The sequence below is a fragment of the Diadema antillarum genome, unplaced genomic scaffold, assembly GCF_040938485.1.
Source record: "Diadema antillarum isolate AM-2024a unplaced genomic scaffold, OU_Dant_1.0 seq00000124_RagTag, whole genome shotgun sequence".
Lineage (NCBI taxonomy): Eukaryota > Metazoa > Echinodermata > Echinoidea > Diadematoida > Diadematidae > Diadema > Diadema antillarum.
The window spans coordinates 2,118,391-2,143,904 of NW_027271204.1; the positions used below are offsets into that span (position 1 = coordinate 2,118,391).

The 25,514-nt window shown below is 39.2% G+C and overlaps 1 protein-coding gene across 1 annotated transcript in view; it reads right to left on the reverse strand.

Annotated features, from left to right (window-relative positions):
• The window catches only part of LOC139727255 (CTD nuclear envelope phosphatase 1A-like), a 32,846-nt gene extending 9,105 nt beyond the window's left edge, over window positions 1-23,741 (reverse strand). The window contains exons 1-5 of the mRNA XM_071638211.1: window positions 23,373-23,741; window positions 17,051-17,117; window positions 13,692-13,810; window positions 6,035-6,106; window positions 94-210 (exon numbers count right to left, since the gene is read on the reverse strand). Coding sequence (XP_071494312.1) covers window positions 94-210; window positions 6,035-6,106; window positions 13,692-13,810; window positions 17,051-17,117; window positions 23,373-23,471 — 474 coding nt within the window. The 5' untranslated portion in view covers window positions 23,472-23,741. The remainder of the gene's footprint in view (window positions 1-93; window positions 211-6,034; window positions 6,107-13,691; window positions 13,811-17,050; window positions 17,118-23,372) is intronic.
• Window positions 23,742-25,514: the final 1,773 nt, after the last annotated feature.

Sequence of the window (25,514 nt, forward strand, 5' to 3'; positions counted from 1 at the left end):
AATGATTACCAGAAAAAAAAACACACAAACAAAAAAAAACTTTAAGGAATGAATTACTCCCAGCTTGCAAACTCATCAGACATTTGGGCTTACTTGTCTGTAGTATCTTCTCTGTAAAAGACCTCTACCGTTGTCTAATTTTTCTACGACCGGCGATCCGTAGATCTCCATGCTGGCTGTAAACACTACCAACTCGTACCACTGGCTAACCTGGGGGTAGATGGAGAAAATGAGAAGAGGAAAAAAATGTGTAAGGCACATTTTATAAGTTGAGTGCAACAGTATAATACAGTGACCTCAAACAGACAACTGAAGAAATTTCAGCAAAATCAGATGTGCGATGCACAATGCAGTTAGAGAATTTAAAGGTTCATATTTTTGCACAGAACAGAGATATTGATTGCTTACCAAACTTCTATGACAAGGTAACAATCACAACAGTGACAGTAATCTTCCTACTTCTACAGCTGATTATACGCATTTTACTTTTGCCTGCAATAATAGTTGAAGGACGATGGTAATACTTCTATCTTTACTTCTACTACTTGAATGACGGCAACAAGCATAATCATCATTCTACATATCAGATATGATTAGGAAAGATAAATTTACCCAACAAACACTTTTAAGAGATCAGTGTGCTAATAAATGCCATGCGGTAGTGTTCTTGCCATGGCGTGTTATGTACAGTACAGGAGATGTGCATACTCGGTTTATCTGGACTTTGACATAGTTAAACTTCAAAGCAAGCAGACACTAGTGTTTGCATTGAAAGGAGCAATATCTCCTGTATGTGTTCAACAAATGACATTGTGGCATATATTATTTGAACAGCAGCAAATTATGCACAGTTTCAAGTAATGTTCTGTTCCACTCCTCTTTTCCCTAAAAGTAGTACCCACAAAAATGTATCACTTTGATAGCTACCGTACTGCTGACTGTGTTTAAAGGGATCGCATAGTTTTGGTTGAGACTTAACTTCAGGTTTTTATCATTTTTTGGTGAGATAGTGAGAAACTTCTTATGAAATATGAAAGAGCATGTAATTCCAAGAGGGATTCAATGTTTATTTGATGAAAATTGGTTTTGAAATGGCCGAGATATCCAAAACAGAGCAATTCTAATAAAGTGTGGGACCCACATTTTATTACGATCATTTTGTTTTACCTTGTTTTTGGATGTTTTAGCTATTCCAAACCCGATTTTTATCAAATAAACTTTGAATTCCTCTTAAAATGGTATGCTCTGTACTATTTCATGAGTGTTTTCTTGGTATCTCGCAAAAGAGTTAAAGCCCAATTTTCATCTCCACCAATACTGTACCATCCATTTACGCTTCTTTCCCTTTTTCATGCACACTTTCAGATAATTATTGTACATCACTGGTAAAAATGGAGGAAACCAACGTGGAACAGACATCACTGGACCTACAAGTGTACCAATGACTGCTATAAACTTGCATTAATAACATCATTTTCATTTGTATAATCGAACAAACACAAAAATGATAATTCATGATGCAATTAAGTGAATATTTGTCTCTTATAGTATAGGTGAGACTCTGAAAATGCATACTTCCCGTTATCTGATCTACCACAGATCATACAGACTGGTGTACTTCGAAAAAAAAAAAAAATAGCACTGGCAATTTGCAGCCCCAATATCTTCCTTTCCACATCTACACAAAACACTCAAATAGTTTTCTTTTCTAATGGGGGGGGGGGGGGTGTTACCTATTTACCCATTTTTTTTTCAAATCTAAAACAGATGTTCATCTAGAATTTCTATAAATGAAATATGGACATTTGGCAGAAATCTACCCTGCATACAAAAAATATATGTTTAAAGTTGATGTGCTTTAAAATTCAAAATAAAAAGTAAAATTATGAGAATAAAAGCTTTTGAAAAAAAAAAATCTGCCCCACGAACAAATTGCAATGTATTTGTAAAATTTAAAAGAAAAGTAATATTATGAGAATAGCTTTTGTACAAGAAATTTTATTTACTTTACAGTTTCTCCATGCATCTGACTTTCCTCATGTTTTATCACATAGCTTTATACATGATTTCAATTGTTATTCAAGACCACTGATAATAAGTTCACATTTTGTACTTAGGAAAGGAATGAAAAACAAACAAATAAACAAACAAAATGAACAAAAACTAAATTTACACATTAGTCTTTTCTGATCACATGATTTCTCTGGTCAGAGACGTAATGGTCAAGTGACAATGCTGATCAATACAGTGTTGCCATACACATGTATGCAGGTGATTCATCAATGTTCACAAGTGTCCCAAATGCCATTAAACAGCCTTGTCTATAATGCTCTCAAGCCATGACTGGTTGTATTGATTACATTGTGCTGATTTTCTGAACATTTAGTTTGATGTCTTTTGCTTTCATCATCTCCCATTGCTACATACTGTCCTCGAGAAACCACAACAGTGCTCTACACGTGATACTCTTGTATTCATTCACACATTCCCAGGTCACAATGGACGTGCCATTTAGCTTCTAAGTATTTCCTCCTCTGAAATCTGGCGGATTACAGACACACCATCACTTTCACTTCAGATATCTCCTAATGACCAATCTACAGAACAACTGTAATGTGATCCCACAAGAAAAGCTCAAAAAGAAAAAAAGCTTTCACTTTCTAACAACTGCTAGTTCCGTGTATGCATGTTATCACACATTTTGTTGAATTAAATTGCTCGCATTCACAGCTAGAATTATATTGCAATGTAGAAGACTCTATGCTGCTTGAAAGAGCAACTGTGAAAGAATGAGTCTGTACATGTAAGGCCTGAAATCTCAGTGATGGTAATGTCAAGAGTCTTTCATCTTTGAAACAAACACTTGCAAAGCCATCATGTGCCTTGGATATAATCACCTAAAGTATAAACCCATTGAAGACGAGTCCCAAGAATACTGTATACGCCGAATATTTCGCGAGGTTTCTATTTTCGCAAATTTCGCGAGTCAGCTGCTATTCGCGAAATTAAAAACACGCGAAAATATTGACTCCGATCCTGATATGAATGTGACGTACGCGTACACATTTCTCCGTTCAGTACAGGACTCCATGATCGTGAATTTAACCACTTGCGAAATCGTCCGGAAGTCTTGGTTCGTGAAAATTTAGACTCGCGAAATATGTGGCGTCCCCCTTCTATAGGACTGCACCACACAAAGTTGTGTTTTCTTGTTTGTGGAGGTTAAGTCTTCGTGTGCATGACAGTACAACTTCCCCCAATGCCATCAGACCATGTGTGAAATGGATACACGTATTGCTATGAGGCTGTCGGCAACAGAGAGCACCGACGTCTGCCGACTGTGCCGGCAACAAGGCAGTCTGCGAAATTTATGGCTACTTCCTGTGCCGGTGTTGGTGAAGATGACAAAAACAACAACAACAAAAACCACCCCCAAATCCCAGAAATTCCTGATATCACCCAGTCAAAGCTTCCTGAGTAATCATTTCTATGTAACTGCCTGAGTCACAATGGGATCACATGATCCCAATTTTCGCAGTTAGCTTAATATTGAACATTGGAGATATTTGTTGGAATTACACCCTCCTGAAGATGAGCACAATCAACGTACCACGACTGGACCTCTTTCTTCCCTTTTGATGTTCGCAAATCTCTAAATGTCTATCCATCTAGCTTATGTCAGAATACCGTGAAAATAGTAAAATGTTTCAATGGGATTGAAAAAGTACATTTGCCATGGCAAATACTTGTGCGTGTGTGTGTGTGCGCGCGCGCGTGTGTGTGTGTGTTTGTGTAATTATCTCATTGCAATATTCATTCTGTGCGTGGCTTTATTTACCACAATGTACTTGTAAACAAACTGCTTATTTTCTATGTCGTCATCCCCTTCAAATCACTGGAAGAGGAATAAAAACTGGAAAGGGGCATGATACATGAAGTGAGATTCAGAAGGTTGACATATCTAAATAGAAATTTGAGGCAGGAGTATGTCTAATGACTTGTCAACATATGTGTACAGTAGTCTAGATATCAGACATTGCTGTGGGCATATACAGTATACTGCAGATATTACACAGGAGTAAATTACACTCTGTCTGTTTTGCAAACTACTATTTCCATCATTATCAAATTTTCTTAATATCTAAAGTTGGATTGATGTATTTACTTTAAAAGGTTGGGTGGAGAGGTACATGTACACATTGAATATTTGTTCAGTGTTATATCCTTATCTCTTTCTTTCTCTCTCTCTTTTATTGTGTGTGTACATCCATATATTAGATATATACACTGTCTGTTACATACTACATTGTATGTATATTTATGCATCTGGCTTTAAGGGGTGGTTCAACAGCAGAGGGGATGTTATCACAGAATTTCACAAGAGTTTTCATGATTGCAAACACTGGACTACTACAGGGGTAAATGACTTTTACATGCACTAGAAAAGGGCTGTTAACTTTCACGATGGAGCTCGCCATGTAGTTGTAAGTGACAAAGGCATTCGATAACAAAAGGGCTTTCACATGTGTGACAGTCAACGACAGATACTGGTACTCTCGGAAAAATGTATCGACCGAGTGGTTGAAGACACAAATTCCTTTGGTCTGTTGCATATCTCACCCTACTTTTTGGAGGTGATTTATGATAAAACCGCAAGAACAAAAAATAAAACAAAATAAAAATTCTCAAACATGGCTAACTTCAGATTGCTGAGACTCAGAAGTGAAGTCTTCCCTAGATGGGGATAGATAGGCTGATGTGTCTGCAAATGCACAGGTTTTGTTTTGCACACACTGACCAACCACCTAGCCATCAAACCAAAGCTTCAATATTAAACACATGGTAATATAGATTTAGGTTAATATATTTGAGTGTAATTTTGAAGAAAAGTCTGGAAAAAAACCTGAACCTTATATGGGAAAAAAGGTCCAAAGTGCATTACAATGTGAATATCTCAATGTGTTTGAATTGCCAAAAAGTCTGAAAATGGGTTTTGGGCAGAGTAGAAAAAATTCTGAAATCAAAACTCTGAACTCTCAAATCCCTGTACATGTATATCAAATGCTCACAGCTCACAATTTTAACAAGTCATACTATCTGAACAGATTTTCTTTTCTTTTCCCAACTTGACTACAGTGCATTTTTTGTATCACTGCATGCATATGTCATATCTAAAGATTGCTACAATAAATAAAGGAACATTAAAGGTGCATAGTCCCGGTAGTGTAGAGGGCGCTGCTGATGATACTGCCGATCACAGTTAGCATTGATACGAAGATTACCGAAGTTGAGCTGTCTAGAAGAGTAAAGTGCGTAGGTGTTGCTAAGTAACGTTGCCTTCGTTGTCTTCTCTGCGCATCGCCCAGTCTGTAGTAATGCCAGGGTGCGTGCATATGTGCTTCTTATTATGACATCACAAAAGAAGTTTGCTAAAGCTGTCATCCCCCTCAGCCGAATTATGAGCCAAACTGTGATCAGACCACTGACTACAGTGAATCGGACTTCTTCCGACTCAGGAAAGTGGGCCACAGCGTAAGCGCTAAAGAGGAGTCGATAGCGTAGGTCTCTATAGGAAACTTGCGCCATGCGCCCGCGTACGCATTTGACTAAAACACCGGGACCATGCACCTTTAAAAGACCAGTGCAATGACCTACATTGTATTAAACAGAACACTGAACTACTGATTACATCTCACATTTCTTCCAGCTAAACAAACCTACCGAAATGGGTTAGTCAAAAGTAAGTTGACTTCCACTTCCACATTTTTATATTGCTTTACAGAATGCTTATGTTTACACTTTATGAAAAACGTAGTCTTGACAATCACAGCATTGGCATCTGCATAATTATGCCGGCATACTGTTTGGATGGTTCTGCATTAAAACTTTAGTGTAAACAGGGTCATGTAGCATATAGATCCAGCTACTTGTAACCCGTTGCTCTATAAAGTTACATCAAACCCAAGACCACTATGGCCTTGCCTTAAAGCAAGATACTACTGAAAATGTGTGACACTGGGCCTGCCATACTTACTACACTGAGAAAGAAGTCTACATGCGGCCTCTTGTAGACGTAAAACCTTTCTGGAACAGAGTCTATGGTGACCTACAAAAGAACAAAAGAAAATAAGTGCATAAAGTATGAGAGTATGCATCATGACCAAAGATCAATGATTTAGATTTCAGGCAAGATACAGTAGTTTAAGTAACTTACTGCTGATATATAATACAAATGAACATTTATAAAGTTCACAGAGGCAAGGGCATTAGATGTTTAAAAGTACCAGGTAGGTACTACCTCGTATATTATGTTGATTTATACATGTCTCAGGCCTACACACTTGGAAGTCGCTGCAAAAGGTACATGAAAACAATAAAGATAACATGAATCAAGATTGGTTGGAATGTACATTAGTACCCCGTAGTACTAATACTCATTGGTCACTGCCTCTGAACAAGATCAAAACATTGCACTCCTTTTTACTTGATAAAGTGATTGGGTAAGAGAGGCAGGCTGGAGTTTTCAGAGTTTACTTTATTGACCAGATGTTACAGTAGTTTTGACTGCTCTGTGCAAGTACAGTGTACCAAGTACAGGGTATAATGTGACAGATGCAACAATGTATAATGCAGGGCAACGCAAGCAGCTGACATTTATCTAATAATGAAACATTCCGCTGGGGTAACACAAAGAGTCAGTACAATGAAATCATCTTTCCAGTTCGCTCAATGAAGAAACCGGTCAAGTGTTGAGCATTGTATAAAGCAAAAGTTCACTCAGAGTTTAGTAGCCCAATGACCAGTTCTGGTTATCCCTGGGCAACAGCATTTGGCAAGCAGTTGACGATATTGAAACATTCAGCCAGAAAAGTCAGTTTGGTTGTCAAGTCATAATACACGATGACACACACTGTCCGATTTGAATGATGGATGGCACTGTAAATCTATCGTATCCCTCTTCTCAGAGTCACCAACTGTGTAGTCCCAAATACCCACTTTTATATAGACTTGTGACCTTGGGCAGAGTATCAAGGCAAGTCTGCACCTGAGCAAGACATCACACAGCACCACATGGTCCTATTACATTTACCTGGTAACCTTAATAATGTGATTATGATTTTCCCCACATCACTCTATGAATGAGCTCTGCTTTGAACAATGAGTTTTCTATTTTCTGTCAATTATGCAGATATATTTACATAAACTTTGACAGTCAGACTGTGAGTACGTATCACTGTACCTAGTCATATGACTGACATAGTGTATCATTGCTGTAGAATAAAACACAAAATGATAGAATGGTTTCTTTTATATCTGAATGAAGGAATGAATTTCATCTCTCTTGGAAAATGTGGAAAAAAAATCACAATGTTCTCAACATCAGTGGTAGATCACAGGAGCACAGAACATACACTGCATATCTTTCAAGAAAATGAGGCATTTTTTTTTTTAAGTTCATCATTTAGCAAGCAGGTCCATTGAGCAGTTGAGCAATATAAACTGATATACAAATAATCACATGACAAGGGACAATGCTTGCATTCTGTAAACCCAGCAGACAAAATACAGGCAGTTAAGACTGGCATTAATAGTTTTGGTTCTGCCTGATGTTTCTCATGTTTCACAAAGTGTTCACGCATTCAGAGAATACATACATTGTACATGTATGTCACCACGGAGTACCAGGTCTCTTCTCCCATAATCCACCAACAAATTTACTGGGGGCCCAGAAATCTTCACCTCCTTGTGCACTTTGAATGGCATGACCCCACTTGGCTGGTGGTGCACCAGATGCCAAGCTGAAGATTCACTCTTACCGCCCTTTTGCCGTTACAAGAAATCTAAGCTTGAACCAAGAGGGCCCCGTGAAGACAGGCACAGACTGGAAAAGTAATCAACCCTTGGTCTACATCATCACAAAGGAGGAGAAAGAAGGTGGCAACAATGGTAATGACGTACACACAGACAGACAGACACATAGACAAGACAGACAATAGAAGCAGAGAATAAAGGACTATGTGAGTGGAGAATAGACAGACAGACAGACAGACAGACAGAATGGGACACAGAGAAAGAAGGATGAGGGAGGAAGGTGAAGGGGGGAGCAGGGAAACCAAGAGTGAAGACCTATTCAAAACACATGATTGATATAGACAGAGCTGGTACATTGTAGAACAGAGAGAGACATTATAACAAGATGTGTAACAGATCAAACTTTTGGGACAAAATGCTTGGAAAAGCTGGAGAGACGAGGAGAACAATCGTACCTATACTGTAAAAGTGGATATTTTCGCGTTACTAATTTTTCACGCTCGGCGGGGTAAGAAGAGTTTTGCGTGTTTTTGATTCCACGGAATCAAGACATCAACTACTGGAACACATGGCAAGCAAATATATTCGCGTGGTTTTATTTTCGTGCTAGTTTCGAGTTGCGCGAAAAGTGTGAAAATTTCAACACCGCGAAAATTTCCACTTTTACAGTAAATCATTTAATCAGAAATGCTCTGTGAGGTCTGCAGTATTACAGTAACAATGATTTCAGTTTCTAGGGAAAGTACTAGTGATGAAACATCCAGAGTTTGGCAATGCTTCAGAATCAGAATTACTGTTTGACATACATTGGGTTGTCAGTCATGTGCCACAATCAACTCATGTACTTGGTGCAGTGATGTTTGGGGAGTCCTAGAATGACCCCAAATCAACTCTAAAATAAACAGACTGTCAGCTGACAGCCTTGCAGATTGATCTGGCTACATCCTGCTGGGTGCACATGGTGACATAGGCCTACTTACTCCCAAACCAGAAATGTTCGCCTACAATCTAATTTTACAAATTCTGCAAGAGCCAAAACTTGTAAAATCAAAATGCACACGGAAGTTCTTGTCTGCACCACGTGCAATGAACGCCAGTGGCAATTAGCAAAAATTTCATGCCCCGAAAATAGCCATCGGCTCCAATTCACAAAAATTTCATGCCGCGAATACAGTAAACTGTAGTCCAGTTTTGAATTGTACCTCTTTTTACTCTCCATTATATGCATACTGTGTTTCATGTATTGCAATTCATGAAAATGAAAAATTGTCAATGTTGTAGGCAGAAACAAAATCAAAAGAAGGAATATATGTGAGGGGAGGGAAGAAGGGAGAGGAGAGAGGGGAGGGGAGGGAAGAGGGAGGAGAGAGGGAGGGGAGAAGGGATGGGAGGAGGGGAGGGGAAAGGGAGGGCGATGGGAGGGGTGAAGGAGGGGTGAAGGGAGGAGAAAGGCAGGGGAAAGAAAGAGAAATGGAAGGGGAGAGGGCAGGGACAGGGAGGGGGAGAGCAAGGGGAGAGCAAGGGGAGGAGAGAAGGCGGGGAGGAGGGGAGAGGGAGGAGAGAGTGAGGGGAGAGGCAGGGGAGAGGGAAGGGATAGGAGAGGGATTGGGTGAGAGAGGGAGGGGAGAGGAGGGGACAGGGGGATACAGCAGAGTGAGAGGGAGGAGAATGGCTAAAAGAGAGAGTGAAAAAGAGAAGGAGAAAAAGATCAAATGATCATAGTTCATTCTGTTGAGCCACTCTCTAATGATGGCTGGGACGGAATGTGAAGGATGAGAGACCTGGAAGTCTGAATATGATCTGTCTTTATATATCAAGGGTGAGTCTGTAAGGAGCCTGTAGGTAAGGGAATGAGCCCCCCCCCCCCCCCCCCCCTTCAGATCCAGCTCCAGAGAGGGAGAGAGAGAGAGAAAGCAACTCACATCACTTCTTTCTTGGTATTTGCTTTTTATGCCCTTAACAGGAAAAAAAAAAACAAACAAACCTCTTACAACTATGTCCAAGTTACTTTGATACAAAATCTCATTTAAGCAAAGGAAAAAAGAATGCTTCAATTCTGGAATTCTCTACTACATGTAAAGCCAAGTGTCTGTCAACATGCTATGATAATCATACATACATTTTTCAGTGTACATCTCAGTTATTACATTTACACTGTAGAATGACTGTCTTCCAGCACTATCTCTATTTGTGTAATAGAAATCAGCATTAACCCACTTGCAACCATTGTTTGAAATTCTCATCTCATATTGCACACAACAGCCTTGCCTTTGGGCATGACAGGTTTAAAGGCAGAATGGTACAGACATAAAGTCAGCTTTGGGGATGATTTGTGTGAAAGGCTGTGATGGTGAAAAGGGGGGGGGGGGGGAAATGGAGACATGGTTACATTTCTTAATTCATGATGCATTCCTGACTACAAAATATTACTGCCATGTAATTAATGGCCCTGCACTTTTTATGCTGCTGATGTACAACTCTACAATACTCCCTACCCTGGTGTGATCAACATTTCTCCCAAGACAGGGACATGAACCGGTTGTCAGCTGTATGCTTCCTGTAGCCTACAATCATAGCTCCCCCAGCTCTCATCCCCTTCTCTTCCAGTGTGCTCTATGGATTATGGAGTACCTTGCATTTTCATTAGCCTTGAGACAAGGCTAATCAAGTACTCCAGAGAGTCACGATCAGGACATGAAGGAACACATTAACTGTATACATGTGAAGTATTTTTGTAGTTATGCTCCATGAGGGACATCATACAGTGTATCTCACAAATCCAATATGGTACTGTACTGTTCTGAGAATTCAACTCTAACCAGGCCAGGATGTTTCTGGCTGCAAATTACATTAGAAATTGTAGACACATCCTAACATACATCTCTGCGCCACGCAGCACCACGGCTGCCATGATATCACAAGTAAAGTGATAGGCCTACATTCTGCAGTGGACTGTGCTTTACAAGAAGAAGAGAAAGGTTACAAAAAAATTGTCGTTCATTGGCTGTGCTGGTTGTTGTTGCGTTCAGTTGTTATTATTTTTCTTTCTTTCTTCCCTTTTAAAGGTCAAGAAACAAGCTCTTACAAGTGAATTAACCATAGCAACTCTGATCCTAAGAATATTCACATACATGTAATTACATTGTATCTTATGCTTATTACACATGCAATGCATATGTGGGCCCTACACATTGTACATTGTGGTTATTGAAGATTAAGAAGATTAAGATTAAGAAATGAAGTTGAAGCACTTTTTAGGTTTCAAGAGACTTCTCACGCTACACAAGTCTTAATTACAAGGAGAGGAAAGACCTTGAGTAATGTATATTACAGAAATCTCTCCAAGACTGGTGAAAGAATTTGAGCAGAACATTAGGTCAAGGTACAGTATGAAAGGTCAAACAGATCATACAGTGACAGTCTTGAAGTCAGACTACACTGCACAAGGTTAGTGGGTATACATAAATCATCTCCAATGTTACAGTCAAGTATGATTGATAATCCAGAGGATATTGAGTAATGGCAACAGCATGCCGAGTGGAGAAGAGTCCAACTTTGGGTTCACCTTTGAATTTTACAATTGAATAATATGCCCTATTCTGTATTCTTCAACTCTGTATATTGCAAACAGCTTTGAATCAAATGATGTACACAAATGCAATGATTTTTGGTTGAAATACAATTACTCACATTATATGAATATATATAGACCTACTTGTGAGATGGCCAAAAAGGAATATACACAAAAATACAATTATGCATCCTGTTAATCGCTGGTAGTTTGTTCAGATCAATGAAAATATCATGCCATTGGAAGTAATGCAGGGATACTGTCCTCTCTGCATACATGTACATGTACCGGTAATTGTTACCAACAAGTCCCAGTACTACATTTGTATGGAGGTGACTGTAATCACTTCTGTTCAGTAGCATAAGGGCATTACTTTCACAAAGTTCTGTATCAAAACTCTATGGAGTTGTGCCCCTCTCCTTCTGTCATTGATATGTCCCTCTGTCCTTATCTGTTTGTCTTGTGTGGTTGGTGGGCGGTGTGGGGGAGGAACACCACCACATACTTTGTGGTTTCCATCTGCCCAGTGAGCTGCTTGCATGGCTGAGTGGTTTGTTTGGCAACGTGTGTTGGCATACAGACTTTACAGCTAGCCTTAGTCATGTCAGTATCCTTCACTGGCAGGGACAGTATGGTATGGTTTGGTACGTGTAAACAGAGGATATTGGAAGACTTGCCTGAAATCAAATAAGACCTCATACGATGAAGCAACCACTTGTAATGAACCTACAGTGTATGAGTTCTCTAAATGAAAGTTAATCTGTTGCTCGATGAAACCGACATTCATTGCAGGCTCTACACATGTATGGGCTGGCATTGTGAATCTCTATTAGTTTACAGGGAAGGTCATTTTGGCATCAAGTGTTCATTGTGCATACTTTTCTTCCTCTACAGTTCGACCTCGATTATCCGGCCATGTCGGGACAGGCGCTCATCCGGTTAAGCGAATTGGCCGGATATGGGAGACACATGTAGCTGCCGTCAGTGCACTGGCAGCTAGGCAGGTAGTGTACCCCGCAACGGTGGTGATGACTGTTTACTTTTACGATGATAATGTGGTCTGAATTTATGTTAGTTCTGTCGGGAATATTGTAGGTAAATCGTGTGAGTTTTGTAGAAATTTTAATTGAGTTTAAAGTCACTGTTTTTTCTCAATTTTTGGATGAAAAAAAAAAAGTCCTTCACTGCGTGAACGTGTCCAGATAATAGAGATTTCCGGATAAAAGGAGGCCGGATAATCGAGGTCGAACTGTATCTACAGTGCACCATGATCACGTAGGATTCATAAATTCAATTACCATCTTCTTCATCCCAACAAATGTAGAGGGAAAATACAGCTGTATCAGTTGATCTTTCCCAAATCAATTTTCATCATCAGTTCATACACTTTGTACAGAGTGCTAGTTTATGCACCATATAACATTGTAAAATGCAATGCAGGCCCTTCATTATTAAAGCACAGAGGATCCCTGAAAGCTTTGCCTATTATTTAACAATGTGCAATGGATGAAAAAAATGTTTATAAATATTTAAACTTGCGACCTTCTCAGTGCAAAATAATAACTTAAGGCATTCATACAATATATGATACATTGCATGCACAGGGTTGTACATGCTATGCTATAAAGTCTTGTATGTGTATCTTTATGGGCTGAATCACAATAAACTGTCATTTGAGAATTTTGTTGGCAAATAGCAAACTCTAATTTCAGTCACCAACACAAAACACAGACAATGTTTACATTTTAACTCTTGAACTGATTCCTTTGCTCCTTCCCCCTCAGAAGAGTATTACCAGAAAGTTGCATACAGAGTCACTCATTCAATATTAGGGCCATCCCACTCCTCCCTCCCCATCTCTTCCTCAGGGATGCCAACATTCTAAAATCACAGAGATTCTAAGGACTGATCAGGAAGATAATTGTTTGCTGCATGCATTTCACTAGACAAAATGAATTCCCAAGTCAGGGGGGATTTTTCTTTTCTATTGTATCAAGACATAAAGAAACAAAGTTTTCAGGATGCCTCCAGCAAAATCTGGGAGACTTAGCACTGTAGCAGCGAGTGCTTCCTTTACCCTTCTGAACCTTTGACCCCTTCCCACGATGCATGAGAAGACAAATATTGTGTATGATGCTGACAATAAATCAATACCGATGGGGCACATACATGTATGTGTATTCTTTTGACACAAGAGCAAGGCTCCTCTTGCATGCTGCATGCAAACTTCCACCCTTCCACAGTGTCATGTACAATGTATGTACTTCAGGTTTATACATGTACTGTACATGACACAGACCATGCTTACCAGGAGGACAAAATCTGGTGGTATACTTGGTCTATTCGGCCGCATCGTTGGACTGGCATGCTGAGAATGGACTAGGGTTTCATCTAGATCCAGGACCAGAACTTTCCGCTTGACCAATGCTGGAGAGGAAGCAGAAAATTGGGGGCAAATTGATCATACAGGTGTAATGACAGATATGTCACATGTAAAGGGAAAGAAGAGACACTTACACTACAGGAGAAAATAAGGACAGACAGGCTAAAATCCAGACACAATTATTACCAACTGGGCAAATATATCAATTTGAGCAAAGAATATAAAGATCGTTCATCTCCAAAAAAGTGGCACTCTCAAATCAGCAACATCCCTGTATCACTGATGTTTGAATAGTGGAGTTATTCATCTCCATACCCTTTAAAATGCAATACTGCAATAACACATTCAAATCATCAACTCATTTATAAAATGTGCTTTACAGAGTTTTGTTTCACAGAGTACTTGTTGTAGTCCAGTGCCCATCATGCAGTCTTCATGAACAGCATGCATGTAATGGCAGCAACATGCCTGCATGCCTGGGGTAGTCAAAACTTAAAGAGCTCTTCTAATGTTCCTGGATGACTCAACTTATGAGCCTTGACAACAATACATGTACAGTTTGTAAGTAAGAAAAGCAAATCTTTCAGTCTAAGTGACATGATGTTCTCTTCACATTTCATGTAATGTACACATGTACAAGGGGAAATTTGAACATAAGCAGTACTACATGTAGTTTATAAACTCCAGGATTTATGATGTAATTGGAAAGTGCACAAAGGTCAACAAACCTGTAATCACAGGGCTCATCAATCAAGAGACATTATAATCCTTGGAAGAAAAAAAAATGTCTCCAATAATGTAAGCAAAAGGATAGTGTCACTTTTTTAGCGATCTTGGGTCCATGGAAAAAACAATTTGTACATGTAACCCACCAGAGACTCAGCCATGTACGAATCATAAGACATACATTTTCTCTGAGCACTACAAAACTGTATCTATTGTAATAAGTGGCATCATCATGAACTTGATACAACGAGCCATACCTCGCAATGCATTGCTCCCAAAGAATCAATTATGAGCAAATCTCTCATACTACAATGTACAATGCATGTATATTATGCAAGTCAACTTTAGAACATGCTTACAGTGAAGAGGTTCATAACATGACATACAGTGTTCTATAAAAAAAAATAATAAAAAAATAATGCATTTATCTATACTGTCTGTTGGTGCTGATACTACATTTTCAAACAAACGTGGACATGAGGGTGAAAATTACGACTTGCAAGAAATCAGCAGGCTTCAATAATCTTTGAAACCAGATATTTTAGACTTCATTTGTATATCTTTCCATTACAATTACACGTTGTACGTAAAATAATGAAATAAAATATATAGAATGTCACCATGTGCATTGGGGTAAAAGTGCAGCACAAGTTGTACAATAGTACCAATGTCAATTTGCGAAAACATCTTGCGAAAGCGTCTGTGATCTCCTCATTCGGGAAAATGTCTGTACCCGAAAATATAATGTAATGGTATCTTTAGTCTCCCAGACTAGTTTGCGGAAGTTTGATAATAAGCCATTGAATGGCCTGTTTGCATCGGCGACTTCCTGTGAAGGAACTGGCACATCAAACTTTCCATTCTACACTGCATGCTCCTATCAGGTCATGATGCCTACACCAAGGAAGTGAGAATCTGAAAATGTCCACAAGCAGACTTTCATGCCTTTGAATTATGATTTCTTGTTCGCCGTTGAACTGTTTTCATGTGGCTACCAAGGAACGATAAATGCTCAAAGCAAGCAGCATAGGGACCAATGAACTGTATCATACCTGTAGCTTTTAGTCTCCATGCCAGAATTTTTAGTTCTTCTTGTTTTTCAAATAGGGTTTAGAAACATCCATGAGGGACATGTTTCAATCTGTTTTACAGCACAAACACTAGACTGGTTTGATAACAGCAATAAACAAAGAACAAAGTTGGTGTTTACAAAGAATAAACAAGCATTAATTGTTAACACACATGAGATATTTCATTTTTTTGTACTGCCTTCATTGTGCTCTACAACAACCAAGTTTTCTCAATGGCTCTGTAGAATAATGAGATCATTACTACTCACACATAATAATCATGGTATGTTTTGTGTACTACAATTTCATGATTTCTCTCGCTTAATGATAATGTGTCGTTTGTGATATTTTGTTTTCTTTCACACTTTATACCTTTCTGTTTAAAAAAAAGGGGGGCAATAAAATCATTTAGAATACTAAATTTCACAATGCTTTTCCCCAACATACAAAGTCTTCTGTTTCCTAACAATAAGCCAAGTTTCTCATTATCTTACCAAAAAATTTTAGAAACCTGAAATTAGGTCTCAACCAAAACTATATGATCCCTTTAAACATGTACACACCCTCTATAAAAATGATATGGTGTAAAGTGTATATTCATTTGTTTTCATATATTAGGTGATTATCAATATCATTGCCATATTCTGGTGTGCTTCATGCAACTGAATTGCTACCAGACGCTGAGTCAGATCTTGATTTCTGTGTTTATACATGTCATAACAAAATAAATTTTATTTGTGAAAGTGAGCCACAGGCCATGAAAGTAAAGACATGCTTCTGAAATCAAGGAAATGACATACAGTGTAGCACTCAGCTTCTTCACAAGGGTACAAAAGTCCAAAAGCAACAAGAAGTGTGCACAAAATAAAAAATTCCACAGGAACAAAAATCTACATGATCAGGTTAGTAATGTAAGAATTTGAGAACGATCCGTAGGTCTTTGAGTCCTTAATTGTATGGGCCTAGATACATGTACAAGAAGGATCCCTATTTCTAAGCACTTAAGTTTACAGTGAAGCTTGCATTGAGAAAGAAAAAAATATTAACAGCAGAGCTCGTTGTCACATCTCAGCTCATAATCAGCACTGACAAAAGAACTGCACTCCTCCAATTTCCTTATAATTTCATTAGTTGCTGCACATTTTCCTTTCAGGCATATTATGAATGCTTAAACTGTTTATGGCAGGCTCCAAATGTCAATACCAAGCACCACTGCCGCTCTGCAGATTTATGCTTTAAATCTTTAGTGTTTAGATCTTTGAGTAGCCATTGAATTGCTGGTTACATGTGTACATACAATAAAAATGCTAAACATATCCTCCCTAAGATAATCTTATGTTGTATAAAATTTAGGCTGCTACAGTAGTTGAAAACAAATCTTGCCAAAATCACTGCTCATACACATATAAACATGTACAGTACAAGCTGTATTTGCAAAAGGCTGGTACAAAGTCCAACCACAGGACCTGAACTGAAGGTGATACTCACAGAGCTTGTGACTGGAAAGCGGAGAGGAAGGAACTGTGTAGTAGCGGATGGTCTGATACTCCAGTACCTGTGTTGGGACAGAAAGTAGAGGAATATAACCAAATGTACATTGTATAATCTGATAAGACAGTAATCATGCTTTAACTGCGGAAAAATCATAAATGTTCAAGCACTGGGATAGAACTTCAGACACTACCTACTAAACCAATACGTTGTTGATGTCCATCAATGCACAGCAAACCCAAGTTTCAAATTCACTCTTTGTGGTGAAGAACTTGTAGTTCATATTCTAAAAGCAAGGTGGAACAAAAATCATTCTTCAATCAATTAAGAACAAGAACATAAACCGCAGACAAAGACCATTTTAAAGTGCTGTTCAAGTGTACATTTCACATGCTTAATGCCGTTTGTTACACTACACATTTCTTTAGTCAGGGCTCCACACTAACTTTTATTTTTGGTGGCCCAAAGGCAAACATCCGACCTTTTTCGGTGGCCCGATCAGGCCACCAATTTCTTCATTTCTGAAATTTTGGTGGCCCGACATGCGTTTTTGTTGGCCCGGGCCACCGGGCCACCGTTAGTGTCGAGCCCTGCTTTAGTTCAGAGCTCGTGATAGACCTGTAGGAAAGCAAGGCAACTGATATAAAAAACAAACAAACAATTAAGTATTCAATTCTGATGGCTTACATTTTGGATAAGCCACTAGACTAATTGACTATATGAATACAAACACAATTGTATGTCAGTTTTACAGCTCTCTTTCTCTCTCTCTCTCTCAAAATGAAAAAATGTAATTTTGATTTATTTGACCACCTATGTAATATGCACAAATACCCTAAATATATGGACACTCACACTGATCTCAAAGGGTTCAATTGACCTTAATTCACCAAGGCCATGGCTGCTTGAATGCCACTTTCAAACATCACTGTATAGACTCAAACATTTCTTGCCAATGTCATTTTTGCAACTTCATGACATTTTGTGCCAAATGCAGCCCAGTATTCATAAAAGTGGATCAAATAAATAATAAAGAAAGAAATGAAGTCCTCATCTGATGAACTGTACACTTTATACATTCCAATGCGCCATTACTTTGTTAATACAGTTGTATCTGCCTAAAATGACCAGAAACAGCACTGGTATTAAAAAAGGGGTCTGCTCAAATTTCAGGACCTTTGCTTTTTAGAGTTCACCAGACTGCTTGACTGAGTCATTATCCCATGGAAATATAATACAGGATGCAGCGATTTAATTTGCAAATAATATCAAAATACAGTTTGTAAGTACTGTAGTGCAGATTCACTGGTTGCTTTGGTTCATCCCGGTGACGTTCAAATTCAACTTTGCATTTCTTATGATCTCTTGACCTGGCCTGCAAAGGAGACCTTCTAATGATGACAGCACAGTAACAGAAAGAATGCTAAGGGGAGGGGGTGGTATCCTGAAAGTTTTCCTACAAACGCCATCATCCTTTTCATTTTCCCTCCGGCTTACAATTTCTTGTGCATATTTCTTCATCTACCTGTTTTTTTCTTTTTCTATTGTCCTTCTTTCTCCATATCAATATCAGTTAAAAAGAACTGAATTTCAAATATAACAGCATTTTCATTATTGACATGCATCTTTATTAAGTCTTATAGGACAAAAGAAAAAAACAACAAATAGATCAAAATGCATGTGTTAAAATGTATTATTACAGGAGATGAGGGCTTCTAACTATTCATAGCCCTTCATAATAGGTTTACAAGTGTCACATTTATTTGATTCATTCCTGTAGATTTGTGTGCAACACACAGGCGTACATTAACTCTCTACTACTGTTCAGATTTGCAGACATTATACATTGTTTGCGCCCCTCTGTAGTATTTCATTTCTTCGCCAAATAATGTCCCCAAAGTTCACTGACCTCACTCTAGCTACTGGTGTACAATGTATGTTCAGTCATAAGCTGATGAGAGCTACACTGTTCACCATCCCCCCCCCCCCCCCCCCCCCACCACCACCACCACCAATTGTGTGTGTGTAACAAAAACAGCAGCTACAAATTGTACAAGTACAAGGGTAGATTGGCACTGTTCCAAAGCCCAAAATGGGTTGGCATTTACTTGCTTGGAAATGGAGCTTGCTGTGGTGAAATGTGTATCAATTGTATTTTGCTTCAATTGTGGCACTGGCAATACAATGTACCCCACCATATTATGGTGTCATTACACATCACTACATGAACCAAACAGGTTTCATGGGTTCATGAATTGCTACTACCTTGTAGACCATAGACTGTATTGTAGGATACAAAACATGCTATAATATCACAGTTCAGTGCAGGTTACATCATGTGCAGTACTTTTAGCTCTCTATCTATAAATCACATGGCTGCCAACATTGGAAACTAGTTGAGAGTGAGACTCCCATCTTATAGGCCAATATAATTTAGGAGTCAAAATGAGTGAGATCAATAGAAATGCATGCAAATGAAATAAAGTTTTAGAGTGAGAAAGGACCAAAATAAGTAAGTCTCATTCTCAATGAGTGAGAGTTGACAACCCTGAAATCAGTATGGTATTAAAGGGACTTGTGTTACTGTTCCTTCATGGGTGATGTACAACTACATTTTTGTAATGTTGCTTTTTCTCAGGGCCATCCTGCACAACCCACCTGTTAATTGTACACATTGATGACACATACGTACAACTGTACACTTGTACATGTACTTGTACATGTAGGGATGTACATTGTAACAATGAACATTGCATTTTGCTGCTTACATGTACAATGTATCAACATTAGCACGGTTCCGCACTGTTACCATCATAGATGTCAAGTTCAAAAAATTTTTATGAGTGAGATTTTCATGACTCAGCATCTCGGTGCGCGCGCATGTGCGTGAGCGAGGGAGCGAAGCGACTGAGCAAGGGGAGGGTGTGTCCGCCCTCCCACGGTAGGGAGCTTTTTCACAAGCTGGTGCATACTTAAGTGACTTATTTTTACTTATTTTGAAAGACAAAAGGGAAATATGCCTTCAATTGCAACTATCACTTTAATCCTTTAAATTGTGCTCCCAATGTGTGAGAAAAATGGGTGTCATGCGTGAGATCGTGAGACAGACCCTAAATGCTTGAATCTCACTCACAATGCGTGAGACTTGGTAGCTCTGCACCATTAGGAACATGGGATCCTGGTTGCCAATTACAATGTATTGTACATTACCTTTGGTATCAAAAGGTATAAAAAAAATATCATGTTCTGCCAACTATTTTGCATCTAACTTAAAGCAGGAGATTACAAAACTGATACCAATCAAAGACCAATATGACTGTGGAATACAGATCACCGTAAAGAAGCAAAGCTAGAGCTCCAAAGCTTTTGCTGCTGATATTCAGTAAAAGGAAATGAGTGGCTAGACAAGGTCATTGACATAGTAGCATGAGTCATAAAAAATACTGAATTGAAGTATATTATCTAGCAGAACTTGGCCCTGCCTGTGTCGGACTACCAGCTGCAGCTGCGTACAATACTGTACATGCGTCCAGCTACATAAGCCACCAGACGCAGACGCATTTCCAGAAACTCTTTCATTCAATACTCCAAGATGAGTCCAACCGCACCAAATATGAGCACTTCATCTTCACACACTCCTAAAAGTCTTATATTCCATGTACCATCAAGGACTGGATCTCATTAAACCACCCGACATCCAGAGCATAGAGTGCTAGTCAACAATGACACTTTTAAACGTCAATTTTTTTCTGTAACCAAGACTCAAGCTGCAACAAAACAGTTATTTATTCCTATACGTAACTTAACAGAGAGCAATATTGCTCACTCCCCCTTGGCCTTCCTCCTCGTTTAGTTCCATATGATAGGTTGAGTAGTAAGTTAGAGGAAGAGGAAGATTCCACAAGAGTTCCTTTTGGGACAGCCACCCAAAAGTGAGTGCGTGCATCCATGCAGATCGCAAGCAAGGTTAGGCTAGGTACATAGAGTTGTGTAGATCTGCACTGACCCACTGTCTGTAGACGTTGTATATGTACTTATGTAAAAGGAGGTTCGAGAAATGGAGTCACAACAGTCTTATTCGCTTTGATCCCATGCTCGAAGCCGCCACTCAAAATATTTGAAGTACAAAAGTTGTATGTGTCAAACTGGATCTGCCGCTCAGATGCGAAGACAATTGACTTGTGTCTCATTGCATAATCACCAGCCACTTTCCAAGGAAGATATGTCTAAAGTTGTGATTTTACTTTTCGCTATCCCTACTTACAAACGATGGGCGGTAGACAATGGTAAAGGCAAGGGGGTGCGCGAATAGAAATTGCTCAAATATTGCTGAAATAGATATCAAAATTACTCAACTTTACGTGTCTGTACGCTAATCTGACATATCAATTTATAAAGAACTATACTTGAAGATGATACCATACTAGTTTCATTTGGTGGAAATAAGGAGAAAAGTGATAAAACTGGCTTTCCATGAGGGTAAAATTTCAAACACTTTCACAAAATACAGCTCAGATTTACACTTTTGCACATATTTTCAAACGGAATTGACTTTTGTTTTATATGCTTTATCATTAGGTGAAATTTCATCGCATTTGATATAAAATGAGCAGCATGTACCCGATATTATGTTAGCAATAAAAATGAATCTTCAGATTGCTAAGAAAGATGGCGGCTTCAAACATCGAACATCAAAGGCACAAATGCAACTGTGGAATTCTTTTGTCCATCCATAGAAAACTGACAGCTTACTGAATAACAGTCAGTTGTAACTGCATCTCTCGAACCTCCTTGGTACTGTATGTATGCAAGCATGGTAACTACCGGACACGCACATTTTGCGTACATGTACTAATGACATTCTGTACGCGTGAGACTTTGTAGATTAGCCTCACAGAACTTTGTGTGGACCGAAATCGCAAAAAACACCACATAAAAATGTAAAAACACAAAAAGAATTCATATTTTACCTCAAATTTATAGTTGAGTGACCCGCACCTCCTCATAGTTAATATTTATGCATGTGTGAATCACATTTCGTGACAGAAATTCTATGAAATCCCATTCACATACAGAAAAAATGCTGAAGATTCCAATACTGCTGAGAACCAAAGTTCACTGATCGATATCGGAAATTTGTAGCTATCATCCTCAAATGCGACGATGCGGAATAGTTGTGCGTTATAGGGGCCCGCAACTCGTCACCCGTGCATGCAGCTCCCATAGACAAAGCACGTAATATAGAAGTTGTGGTGTTGTCGACTTCTCACAAGAGTTTTATTGTGTGAACCGTTCGAAACGTTCAACACAGACATTTTGATTTTTACCATAAAATACGAAATTTGAGCCTCATTTGCCTATTTTTTGTTTGTCATCCGCTTGGTGAGAATATGTACAGTGATTTGTGGGATGAATTGTGATTCTGGTGCAAGGACTAGGTGCGAAAGACGTCGATTATTTCATTGCAAAAATCGTGTCCGGTAATACAATGCGATTTTGCACCGCGTAAAAAGACAACTTTTTAATTTCTAGAGGGGTAGAATGTTTGAAGCATATTTAACAATTGACACAAGTAGGCTGAATTCGTTATTTCCAGGACTCAGGAGTCTGTGAATAAGCGGTGTTATTTTTAGCTGAAATTCCATCCTCTGACACCGAGTACGGAATTCAAAGCCACGAAGAAAAAGCGTATGGTAATTGGATCTACCATCCTACAGTACTACTACGTGCTACCACTACTACTCGGAGACTAGTGTAATTGGGATGGCTGTCCCAAATAAAAGGAACTCTTTCCGAAGATTCCCTGGCCTGGCCTGGTACACAGGCCCGTTTTGCTTTGGTGTAACCGTTCAGTGCCAAACGTTAGATGGTAGATAATTTATCTAAGCTTCAAAAGACAATTAATGCAACTGGGTTTTTAAATGGGTCCTATAGCTATGGGACCCCCTTAACCCCGCCACACCACATTATCTGCAGAAATGTACCACCATGACTGACCATAACAGCGACGTGTGGCCTTCAAGGTAAATTCAAGGTAAATAACATTGTGGACACTGCTCAGACTGTCTGTGACTGTGTGACTGACTATGCCTTTGAATATGCGCTATGCTTATGACTGGTTTTGCCTTTGTTTTGCAACTAGCCCGACCGACGCCGTGCACTCTAACACTTGTGTACAGCGACAGGGCTGTGTTACTTTGCAACTAAACCCGGCGTACTTTATTTGCAACTAGCACTAGCACATGAGACTGAATTGAGAACTGATTTCTATGCCAATGAGACCGAACTGGAAGGCCTGACGGCATAAAATCACATTTACCTTTCGTGTGTTCTTCCGTATCAAGTAGCAAATAAACTCCCATATCTTTGATACGATCAAAATGACCGTTCGAAACCCCATTGGGACAAATGACGGCATCGGAAGGCGAGTGGAGAATCTTTCCAACTTCCTTCGCAGGAAATCGCAAGACCTTCCACACTCTAAGCTTCACGGATTTTATTTTACCAGCTTGGCAGCAGATGACAAAACGTTGCTGAAAGTGGGATTCTCCGTTTATGTTGACTTGAGCACCTCACACAGTAGACACTTTTAGTCTCAAAAACTTCCGAGATAGGAGAGATATGACTCCGCTTGCGCGTTTGAGCAAATAAGTCCCAACTATTGATATTTTACACACTTGTCACTTGCCACCATACACGCACCATGTACACCACACATGCACAGTGCGCATCCGCATCTATGCAGCTTCTAATTTTCGTCGAGCTACAGTATCCGGATCCGAAAGTGAACGAGCCATCTCACAGTGTGTGTACTGTATGTAAAGTGCAATGAGGCTAGCTAGCTGGGGATGGCTCCGCGGCAGCAAAGCGGTAGTGTACGTGTACGTTCAAGCTCCACGGCATGCAGTCCGGATAGTAAAGGAGTGTGCGGCATGTTCTCACGCTTCCCCTCTCGCATCACACCATTCATTAGGTGGTTTCGGCAGTACACTGCAGTGCAGTGCGCGACTGACGAGGTCCCATGACCCTTGACCCGTCCTAGATCCTTCCCATCATGCAACAACTTAGTAAGCGAGAAAGGCGTTATGTTGCCACGGAAGTGAGTAAATACGATTGAGATTTTAGTCACCATTACACTTGCAATACAGGTAAGATTAAAGTGTTTAGAGTTTTCTCTTTTATTTTTAGCATTAGACACATATTGGCGAATTGTAATAGCCCGCCTTTCAAATAATGATGTTGGAAATTCAGTTTAAAAGGTTTGGTTCTTCCGAGTGCCGCGCCGCACTTCACTTACACTGCGTACCCACCCACCCCTACGTTGTTGTGTACAAATGCCGGGCCGGCCGGCCTGGCAGTGCAGCCGGCAGCGCAGTGCAGCGCAGTGCGATCCCCTGCAAGACAATGCTGCATTGCTTGATGTCTCTAAATTAATACTAGTAATACGCTCTTCCGCAACGCTACGCACCACGGTATCACTTCATGTCGAATGCAGATGAATGTGCATAGATCTATGTGTGACGTGACCTGTGTGTGGGCTCAATTGTGTATTTGTATGTAGTAATATTCTTAGTATATCATGCATTTCTTTGTCACACATGTATTCATTCTGTACTGTCTGTATATGATGGACCAATAAAGTCACCTAACTTGATATTTTGATGTCATGATACTGAGAGGCTATTTATGTTATAGGTTTTAGTTATTAGGGACCTATTGAGTATTGTAGATGAGAAATTGGGAATTTCAGATCATCGCGAAAGATAGTAAAGTGAAGTGTAATTCAAGTTGGCTTTAATGAATAAGATAATCTGATTAATTGTTATTACAGTGTATAACAGACAAAGTGGTATTAAGTTCCATCTAACACACAAGAAATATTCGTCGCTTGCCCGGAAGAAGGGAACGAGCGCGCGAATACGCGTAAAAAATAGATTTCGAGAAAATCGCAATTTAAAGTTTCAATTGACTATATCTTTGATATTTGAATATCAATACTGCTGAAAATTCACAAGTGAACAGATAATATTCCAATTTGGTACTAGCTAAAGTGGCTATAATGAATAATCTACAAATCTTATGATATTGCTTATGATCTTACCTCATGCAGGTCTTTTCTCGAAATCTATTTTTACGCGTATTCGCGCGCTCGTTCCCTTCTTCCGGGCAAGCGACGTATTAATGTTGTATGTTCTATATTGATCTTGATTTTTATCTTTGATTTTAACTTTGAAATCTGATTCTTTGTAGACTATATAAACAGTTTAATGATAATGTGTCATTTGAGATATTTTGTTTTCTTTCACACTTACCTTTCTGTTAAAAAAAAAAGGGGGGGGGGCAATAAAATCATTTAGAATACCAGGTACTAAATTTCACAATGCTTTTTCTCCAACTTACAAAGTCTTCTGTTTTCTAACAATAAGCCAAAACATAGTTCTTAATAGAAGTTCTAACAATT